General features: G+C 31.8%; 1 protein-coding gene across 2 annotated transcripts in view; it reads left to right on the top strand.

Moving 5' to 3' along the window:
• The first annotated feature begins 2,887 nt into the window (after nt 1-2,887).
• Nucleotides 2,888-11,140, top strand: part of LOC139486349 (tetranectin-like) — a 133,346-nt gene continuing 125,093 nt past the window's right edge. Inside the window, exons 1-5 of one of the 2 annotated variants that reach the window (XM_071271221.1) lie at nt 2,888-3,101; nt 3,867-3,954; nt 6,025-6,135; nt 6,849-6,967; nt 8,131-8,220. In XM_071271221.1, the coding sequence (XP_071127322.1) occupies nt 3,021-3,101; nt 3,867-3,954; nt 6,025-6,135; nt 6,849-6,967; nt 8,131-8,145 (414 nt within the window). In that variant the 5' untranslated portion in view covers nt 2,888-3,020 and the 3' untranslated portion in view covers nt 8,146-8,220. Of the gene's footprint in view, nt 3,102-3,866; nt 3,955-6,024; nt 6,136-6,848; nt 6,968-8,130; nt 8,221-11,140 lie in introns of those variants that run through there. The other variant, XM_071271220.1, reaches the window with a different exon arrangement.

Raw genomic sequence — 11,140 nt, 5'->3', positions numbered from 1 at the left:
CACCCAATAAATGATAAATTAACCCTGTTTTACAGCTAGCTTAACCGCCTTCTTGATTGACAGTTGTAAACAATTCTGGTATATTGACACGAGCAACTTAATCAAACATAATGATTTTATGTGACAGTAATAGAAATCCAGCAGAAAATGTTTCTTAAAATACAGAGCATGCATAGCATTTACAACATGTACAAGTTTCGCCTTAAAACCGGAATAGCTAATACACGCGCTTTGCCTAACCAAAATGGCCTTGATACATTTCTACCAAAAAATGAAATGCATCAATCAATAACAGGATGTATTTGTGTAGAGTTGTAACAACATGCGATTGGTTAATACAGCCTATGGCGCTTATTTGAATATTCGTTCAACCATTCAAATACTCATATAAATATCAAAGTTCTCAAAGACCGTGGCATAGTCTGCATGATGGCTCAGCATTACAAGGTAAGATTTCAAAGTATTCAGTAGTATGTAGTTTTTTCCTTTGCTTTTGTGCATGTTTTACATGTCTTTGAATAATAATGATAGTACCTACGCATTGTCATGGAACTTCTGTTTAATATGTCCTTTAAATTTATTCAAACCATTTTAGCTTTAATCCTTATGCAAATTTGTTTACATGTTAAACTATTATGATTTTAAGAAAACAAAATATGGCTTGCTAAAATACGTATATTAATGCAAACCCTACATTTTCAAATGATTTTGATTTTTTGAATACATTATTGATTTCATTATTGTAATTATTTCCAAACTTATAAATGTTAGAAACTTTGAATGGAATAAATATTGTATATACTTAAAACGAATTTTGATAGAATCATACATCTACACCACAATAACTTACTAGTAACTAATCATATGCTTGTGCATACAGTCTGAAAACTTGAAATCTCAAATCATTTGAAAATGTTTAAAATCTCCATGTTATATGGTTTCGAAAACAGTCCTCCCATCTTAATATAGACGAAATAATATGTGGATGTTTGATTATACATTAAGTGTTTAAGAAAATTGCATGTCCTTTTCTTCAAAATACTTTAACATGTTTAAACTAGTTTAAATATGCATATAGTTTTCCTTTCCATATAACGTGTGTAAATGTAGATTCAATCATTGTACAAGAAACAAAATATTGGAACAGCAATAGATCCAAATTTAATTCAAAAACGTAAATCTATAATTATTTCAAGCGCATGCTTATTCACAAACATATTAATGTTTGGCTTAACAATAATAGCAAATTAATTACAAATTCGTGAAGGTTGTGTTTTGAAATAAAAATTGATGATAATTCAAATAGTTGTATGAAAAGTATAATGCATTGAAATTGATAACAGTATATTTTTACAATTTTTGAACATTAATTTAATTCTACGACACAAACCTGTTTTAACATAAAGTGTTACATAAAATTACAATCATACAGAATTCTATGGAAAATTCAAAGCGGAAAGTCCCTAATCAAATGGCAAAATCAAAAGCTTAAACACGGCAAACGAATGGACATCGATTGTCATATTCCTGACTTGGTACAGACATTTTTCTTATGTAGAAAATAGTTGAATGAATCTGGTTTTGTAGCTAGATAAACCTCTCACATGTTTGACAGTAACATAAAATTCGATTATATTGACAACTATATGTGAATAAAATAAACAGACAAAAATATCAAAAGTTAAGTGTTGAGTTGACATGATCATCTAATTCTTGCTTATCATAACAATAGATATGTCAGTAATAATTATGCGAACGACTGGAATATAATTGAATTCACATAATATGTTTTACGTAATTTTATTATTTACAGATATATTTTGTTTTGTTGATTGTCATATTTCTATCAAGTAATACGTGCTATGCACAAGGATTGTTCGAGGATGGAGGTAATTAAATGATAAATTTTTACATGGTTATGAACATCGAATATTACAGATTTGCATATCCATTACATATCAAAGTTGTAATAGTATGATGTTGTATACACACCTTTGATGATGATAACAGATGGACGTCCGATCAAAGACTTCCTCACCTGTTTTATTGTCGGAATAAATATATTGTTTGTGATCAGAAGATTTTAATTGTAATTTGATACATTGGTTATGTGTGTATTTTTCTTCAAACAAACACACATGACTTCATTCATCTACATTAGCCATTTCTGATTGGATTTATTTTTGTTAAGTTTATTTAAAATATTACTCTCACTCATGATAAAACACCAAATGACGATTTTAATTGATTTTTACTAAATATATTTTTGGAGGTGGTACAGGGACTGATTTTCCCCTAGTTTCGGCTCTTTTACCGCTGTTACTTCTTGGGCTATTGGCGGCAGCAACACCCACTGCTACAGCAGCTCAGGCAGCCCAGGCAGCTCCGGCAGCTCCGGCTGCAGTACCTGTTATGGTTTTACCTGTAGCGCCACCACAAACCGTAACATTTGTAGTCCCTGCTGCGACTAGTAAGTATAGTTTGACAATCTTATTATACATCGCCCAACAGCATAACAAATATGTTCAATGGAAAAACAGCTCGTAATCCAAATCTGAAAAATACAGCATTTTTCTAACAGAAGCCATGCCATGAGTTCACAGTCTTTTTTTGTATGCTGATGAGAATAAAGTTTTATAAAATCTTCTGGAAGCTTATGGTTTTATTTACCTTTAAAGTTCCATCCATCCGATCAACTGCACAAAATAAAAGATTTAATCAATAGCTGGTCAACAAATACATTAAAATGTCAATGCGTTTATTGCACAGCAATTTGGTCTGTTATGGAAACTTGTATCATTGACAATCAAACTACATTTCGTTGTCAAAAACAATGCATGTAGCTTCTGTATTTCCGATTCATTTAGTCATTGTCATTAGTTTGTAACGTTTCTGAAATTAGGGTATTGCTTTGTATTTTTTTTTTAAAAATTATGTTTGTTGAAAAAAAATTAACCCATATGTTTTTTTTCTTCATTTAAATAGCGCAATGTGTTCCTGAAACTTGCCCAACTGGATTCATGGTCTTGGCAAACCAAGCAAGTAGTACAAGCTGTTATTCTGATAGTGATACTACTCTTCGATCGTGGAATGCAGCTCTGGTGAGTGTGTTAATTATTCACTATTTGGAAGACGAGGTTGTTACTTCGAACACAATCAAGAATCAAAAACCGTTTAATATATTATATATTCTGTAGGCAGAATATAAGATTACAATATAGAAATATTTGATGTTTTTATTAAACAAGTGACATTATAAAATTCTTAATACCTGACTTAAGTAATTTCCTACGTTATCATTACATAAGAAGTGTTTTGAATGACTGTATTATCTGCTTGTATATACGACGAATGACAACTTTCAAACCCTTTTGTAAAAGTGTATGTACAATGTTCTTGATCATGTCACTGAAGTGGTTCCTATATTTGACCTATAAAGTTCATTTGTTGAAAGTCGGGTTAATTTACGGTAATAGAAAGAGATAATTTGTTTGATGTTTGAAGAGCATTTGACGCTTTTTATGATGTTGATCGCAGTCGAGATCAATAGGACATAATTTAATCTTTTCAACACAATAATAGTTTGATAATAAAGTATGATAGTAGAAACAAATACCTGAATAATCTTTGACGTAATACTGGGACATAATTTGAGTCACGAGATGCATTATATGGGAGACATATGAAGATGAATAAGGAGTTTATTATGAAAAACAAAAACTGCTAAAACTTGAAAAAAACTGGCTGAGAATAAACATGATAAACGATGACTAGTTTTGACAATTCAGGAACACTTTTTTTCAAATAACAACTATCTATGTATTCACATACATATTTTGTGACGAATATCATCTTACTAATTTCAGTTGGATTGTACCATGACACCGGGTGCCTACCTGTGGAGACCAAATACTGAAGCAGAAGCCGATGCTGTTAGAAATAAATATAGCATTCGTAAGTTGAGAATGTTATTGTATTTTCTATTAAAATAAAGTTATTCATGTATTCAGTCATCTCGAATTACGAAAGAAATGTGATAACAAAGATAACAAAACATGCGATAGCAAATCTAATCCGTTAGCAAGATGTTTGAACTAATACATTAATCTGTATTACGATACACTTATATCTTCCCAAATACGTTCGAACACTAAAGACAGTTCACAGATTATGTAGCTGCTGGGGGAAGATGGGTGCATTATTTATTTTTTCTAAATAAAAGAAAAAATGTGTAAGACAGTCATTTAAAGATCAAAATTAGTTCTGTATTTAATTGTTCAATTAGCGCAATGCAAATTTTGTTAAACAAAAAGGTAAACATAGTCCCTCGACAGCGACTCGATCTACCTTAACTGTCCCTTATCTAAACCCTAACGCAATTATTGTATAAGGTCATGTGTTGCGTTCAAAGCGTTTGTCTGAATTGATCATTTTCTTAATGCTGAATTTGTGTCATCTAATTACATAGACAAATAAGGGGGATAGTTCCACTACAGCTGACTAACATTTCTCAACCATTAGGCAGTCATTTCATAAGGCAGTAGATTGTTATTGTCGCAACCAAATAATACAGGAACATCTATTTTAACATCATTTCAACAGTTTTTATTATTTTTGCAGTAATATAGTATTTTAAATCATTGTATCACATGTTCCTCAAACCGTGGTGTACAGTACAAACATTCTTTATTTAAACAAGAACTGACATTATAATAGAACTTGCAAAAGATAAGCCAACTAAATTAATTTTAATTGAGTTTAATTTTGTTAAATGTATGTATCTGTGTATCAGTGTAAGTCCTGGAATTATTGTACCCGAATCATAGTGTTTCCCTGTTTGCATGCTTACACAAACCACATCTTGCCCTAAACATTTCCGACGATGAACATATCGTACCTCATGGATTATTTATAAGTATGTCCTGTCGTACCTGACGGAAGATTTATATGTGTGTCATTTCGTACAAAATTTCTCATATTGAAAAAAACCCCATAGTAAGTTCTTTAATTGGTTAAATAAAATGCATATTCCTTTGCACACATTTTTCATTCATTGCTTTTTTCTTGGAATAATATTAAATTCTTTGCATTTCACTACAAAACAGCTGTTAACAACTATAAAAGTTCAATTTATTACAGATCTTTAGAAATTTTTCTAACGCTATGATGCGTTTTTTAATTTTTGCCAGATATTCAGAATCCTCTGGTTTTATCCATGTAGTGCATTTAAAAAAATGTCCATTTACCCCTACTTTTCTTTTCATAATTTCATTACTTATAGTTTAAAGGGTCATATTTGATTTTTTTTTATAAAATCCTTGTTATTTTTTCATTGTTATTGAAAGAAAAAAAGGTGTCAATGTTAAATACACGAAAAATGTAAAGAGAATCATATCCCGCCAAAATTTTAATGGCTTATATATAAAAAAAAAAACAAGCACACGGACACTGATTTTTTTCTGCTTTTTTAGTTCCTTTATTGATACCAATTGTTATAAAAGCTTGTTATTTTGAAACAGAGTAGCGAACATCCTCAAATAAAATTATCTCTACATAATCTACCCATTACTTGATATATCTTGTAGAATAGAACAGTATACATCAAATATTAAACATTTGTAACACTTACAACGGGTCAGAATAAAGTATCTTTCCCGTTTTGAATGACACATTTATGTTTAAAGAAAATCAATACCAATATTGCACAGAGCCATTCAGTAAAGAAATATTGACAAATAGACAGTAGCGAACAAAACAGCATTTTCCACTTTCTACATGTAGCTCTGATAAATTCTCACTCAAGAAAGAAATAAGTTCCAATTAATTCCATAATGTAAAGATAACCCCTGATTATATTGACATTTAGTCAGAAATCTTGTTACTTTAGTCTTTATTTCACGAGTGAATCTAGTGTTGTCTATTATTTATGAACTACGAAGACGATTTCAGGAACATATTTATAACATGTATAATAAATCTTCTGATTTTCGATGAAACACATTCAAATAATCTTTATTTTTACAGCCAATAATGTACCTGTATGGACCGGTGCAAATGATTTAGCCGTGGCTGATACCTTCACATTTGCCATAGAAAATAGTCCATTAAATGTAGCTACTCCTCCATTTGGAACAGGTAAATTTTACTTTTTTATGATAATTCAGGAAAAGCATATGTACACATCATACAGATAAGCAATTTAGTTTTTACGTCAATTTTTGTTAGTGTTATAAACCTTCGATTTTTTTTGACACAATTTATTCTTCAAGAGGAGCAAAATCATACTATCGGGAAAATTGACATAAATAGATATGACTGGAATGAGACAACAAACAAACGACAAACACACGCATGTGTCATTCATTTGGGGTTTTTGACACTTGAACAAATATCGATGACTATTGGGGACAGAACCGTTATCTATTATACATAAACGTTAAAACAGCACTGAAACTGTGAACAGGAGTGGGTTTTTCTTTTATGGAAACATTGCAATTTCAGTTTAGGATATCCATAACATTATTTTGTTTGACTAGTATAAGTATTTTTCTGCCTGGATCAAGATGCTTAATTGGATAGCGGCAGAGCATTTTTTTCAATTTTATTTTCTAAATACATATATGGACTGTAAACTTTAAGTATATTTACTAGCCTAGAGGATTATTATTCTATCTTTTTCTATCAAGTTATTTGTGATATCTTCAACAAGACGAGGCAACGTTTATTTTGAAGTTGGTTCATTACTTTAGTAGGAGGGTTAAACAAGACTATCTTTTATATTGGTTTGCTTCCTTTTGTGGTAATTTAAAAGACATAGTGCGAATTAAATAGACGGTAAATGATTTCAGGTGCACTTGCTCCTGGACCAAATACTGACTGTGTGCAAATACTATTCAACGACCCCAACTTTGAGTGGTCTAACGTGGCATGTGCCACCGATCTTCGCTACATATGCGAGTTACCACGAGTAAGTATGATCCTTCATTTAGCTCATGTGTGGAAGTAATCTATTTCCGTAAAAAACATTAATATATAACTACAATTAACACATCCTGAAGATTTTAGTACAAGTCTCCGGTAGGACAATCACAAGACAAAACATGCAATGAAAGATACATGTCTTAACAATAACACTGTGTTCTATGGGGAGTAGTATTTTAACACTTATTGTGATAACTCTGTTTTAAATAATCCGATTACATTTAAAATAGTCAATGTCGAGTTTTGTAAATTATTTACAGCTGTCTGCGAAAATGTCTTTGCTCCTTTAGGTCACTCATTGTGAATTATGTGTCAATTTCAAGAATGTCTATCTTATCTTGTGTTGCTTTAAGATATCATTTTCATAAACAGATTATTGATAGAGAAGTATTTGTATTTAAATTTAAGCTCTGGACTTCTCTCAAATATAATGTAAATTGTTAACGTCAAGTCACAAAAGTTCGTGGTAAGGTTAGATTTACAGATATATCCCAATATAATTGATTATTTTATCCACAATGTGCATTAGATAAAATAAAATAATTAGTATCATAACATTTTAACAAATTAACATTTTGATTAATATTAATTATAAAATTATGCAGTTTAGGCAAATCGTCAGTGTGGACTCTCTTAAACTAACAATGGACCAGCAATTGTCTTTTCTAATTTGAGAGAATTTTGAAGCAGTAAAAATGTTCAATTTAACTCTTTACCTAGGACAATTTTAAAAACGAAAACTTAAAGAGCAGAAAGTAAGAAAAATACCAGTTTTATGTGATCACAAATTCAGCCGACAAGGGTACCAGAGAAAAAAACTAGTATATGTTCTTTATAATTAACAAATATTTTCTAATCTATACATATTTACATAAATGAGGTCGTTAGTTTTTTCGTTTGAATTGTTTTGCGTTGTTATTTCGGGGCCTTTTATAGCTGACTATGCGGTATGGACTTTACTTATTGTTGAAGGCCGTACGGTGACGTATAGTTGTTAATTGCTGTGTCATATTGGTCTCTTATGGAGAGTTGTCTCATTGGCAATCATACCACTTCTTCTTTTTTTATATATACCTTGTGATCTTAATTTTTGACTTAAATGTTAGTTATTTGTATGTGATTCATAATTTATAATGTTGTATTTTTCAGAGAGTTTGTCCATAGAGAGTTTGCTGGAATCGTAGTACGTCCTGGAAACTTTATTGTTGCTGCCTGGTGTAATAAAAACATTGAAGCAGATTTTAGTTTTCTTTAAAAAAAAAAACCCAGAAGGAATATATCAAGTTATCAAAGGTACCAGGATTATAATTTAGTACGCCAGACGCGCGTTCCGTCTACATAAGACCAATCAGTGACGCTCATATCAAAATATTTATAAAGGTGTTATCATACACTTTTAGACGCAGAAAAGTTCGAGCAACGAGAAAACCCGACCTTTCCGAACCCTAACCACTCAAAAAGGCCAACATAAAAAAAAACTTTGCACAGTGCTAGTTGTGACGCTAACACACATTTTTGGATATAGAGCTTTCATTGTAATGTGTACTAGTGTTTGTCTGTTTGTCTTTGTAAGCCATGGCGTTGTCAGGGTTTTTTTTATTTATGCATTTGACTATCTGGTTTCTTTTGCTCCTCTTTTCTAGAAGATAGTCCCATACTTGCCGCCAAATTGAAAAAAAACCACCAATAGGCAATATGCCAGGTCCAATATAATGGTGAACCTAATTACTTTATAGTAACAGCATGAAATTTGCAAAGGGATAGTTATGACGCTAACAAAGGGGTATGGTTATGGAGCCATTACAAAAAATATCCCGTAAGGCCACCAAATTCAAAATGGCTACAAATAATTTCAAAAGAAGGTAAACCCAATGTTGGTGTAATTAATATCATTAATGTAACAACCAGAAACATTATACAGTGTTAGTAATGAGTTTTTTAAACACTTTTGAACATGAACAATTCAAATATGGCCACCAAATTCAAAATGGCCAACAATAGTCAAGAGGCTTAGTTCAATATATTTGTCGATTGACCACTCTATAGTAAAAGCATGAAACTTTGCATAGTGTTAGTTATATTGATAATGAACATCTTCTAAAATAAAGGCATCTTAATGAATCCATAAAAAGCATCTGTACCCCATTCATTGTTGTCTTTTGTCAGCTTGATTCAGTCTAGATCCAACATTCGGGATTGTTCATATTTTCAGTCGAAATTAACAATAGAACAGCTGCTGATGTATAGTTGTACAGAGAAGAAGACCAGAAACCCATAGTTTGTTCTTATTTAGAAATTATGATCCACTGTTAGACTATAAAACAAGATCTAGTAGACACTTTCTCCAATCATTGACTTCTTGTACTTGTTTTATACGACAGAGTGATATTCATGTCTACTTCGATGGCCAAGAGTGCCTGTTGTCGTTATATCTAAGAAGGCAATGTTTGCACAACCCATCTATCGCATAACGTTTTCACTTTGTCTGCTGTAGATAATTCAGTAGATCAAAAGATTCATTTCATGGAACCTGCATATTGTTTATCCAACATTTTTCATAGGATGTTCGAGGGTTTTCTTTTCAAATATTTGACCAATCTGAAACTAATTTGTAATACTTTTAAACCGGAGATTTGAGCTAATCATCCGTTGCATTAAAAGTGGAAGTCAAACAGCTTAAAGATGTTGCCGAAAATTCCAGCGGAAAGGCTGAAGTTGGAACAAATCTGGACCTACTATCATGCTTCATCGTTGCCGCTGGATGTGAATAAACTTTCAGCAATCTGCACTCCTTCCTCTATTTTACGAAGAGGTTAATCAGTCAATGCTACGATATTTATTGAATTCTAAAATTTGAATGCCCCACACCAACTTATTTAACTACCGTAAATTATGTATAAAATATAATTCTATAGAAAATCCCCCTACTTCCCTTTTCACGAATATGAACTGCCGAATAAGACTATTTACCGGATTTTTTAAAAACATAGGCAACACGACGGGTGCCACATTTGGATCATGATCTGCTTACCCTTCGGAGCACCTAATATCACACCCATTTTTTATGAGGTTCGTGTTGCTTAGTCTTCTGTTTTCTATATTGTGTCTTGTAAACTATTATGTGTCTGTTAGTCTTTTGTTTTTTAAGAAATGGCGTTATCAGTTTATTTTCAGTCAATGAGTTTGGCTGTCCCTTTGGTATCATCGCCTCTTCTTTCACTTTATTGTTTATAATAATTTTAATAACGTCCATATGCACATAGGACACAAGTTCCTTGAAGTTAAACACTCATATAACGGAGTTTCGTAGAGCTGTTAGAAAGCTAAATCCAGGTCAAACTCTTGATGATGGTTTTAAGCAACCCTTTCTCACAGTATAAAACTAGAACCGGATCTATTGTGAGGAAAACTTTGTCATTATGTTCGACGGCCTATACATAGAAATGGCTACGTTCAAAGCCCTTTGTAGTTTAAAAGACGATAGTTGATTGCCAGTGTTTAAGTAAATGATCAGGTTAAATTACATAGTACAGCAGATTAGGCGTCTCATTTTACAAATACAACCAGAGCAAATAAAGTTATTTTATTTACAGCCAGTAAACTTAACAATTTATTGTCAAACCCTATTATTTTATAATAAAGAGGAACATCTAGACTTTAAAATGTGCTGGTTAGAAAGGCCAAACAATCTCCTTGTTTTGTAATCCTGCTATTTAAATTGACAGTATTGATATGTGTAAGTTATATACGTGAGACTAACGCCTTGTCGATCAAACAAAGTCAGTCTATGGTTGAATAAGGAGAAACAACCAAAGACAAAAATACTAAAAATCACTGTATTTTGCGAGTCATTCAAGAGATGGAAATATCGCTCAGTGAATTGGTTCAATCTGTCTTAGAAAATTCTGTCAAACTGTCTAGATAATTTGTCGTATCGAACAGATGCTCAATCTGTAGGGTATTCTTTTATTTTGGTGACTCTGCACATTCTAAATATTGGACACGATGGACAAATAATAACAATTTGTTGGACATTGATAATAGCTTAACCCCGAGTTCAAGACGAATCAAATGTTCCTGGGAACTGGCGAGATTTTTGCGTCTAGAAAATAAGTAATTTTTTCCCTGACAAAAAAATACAAGCTGGTATAGTAACTGA

The sequence above is a fragment of the Mytilus edulis genome, chromosome 8 (assembly GCF_963676685.1).
Source record: "Mytilus edulis chromosome 8, xbMytEdul2.2, whole genome shotgun sequence".
Lineage (NCBI taxonomy): Eukaryota > Metazoa > Mollusca > Bivalvia > Mytilida > Mytilidae > Mytilus > Mytilus edulis.
Note: the sequence above shows the minus strand (reverse complement) of the source record. Positions and strands in the feature narration are given on the sequence as shown.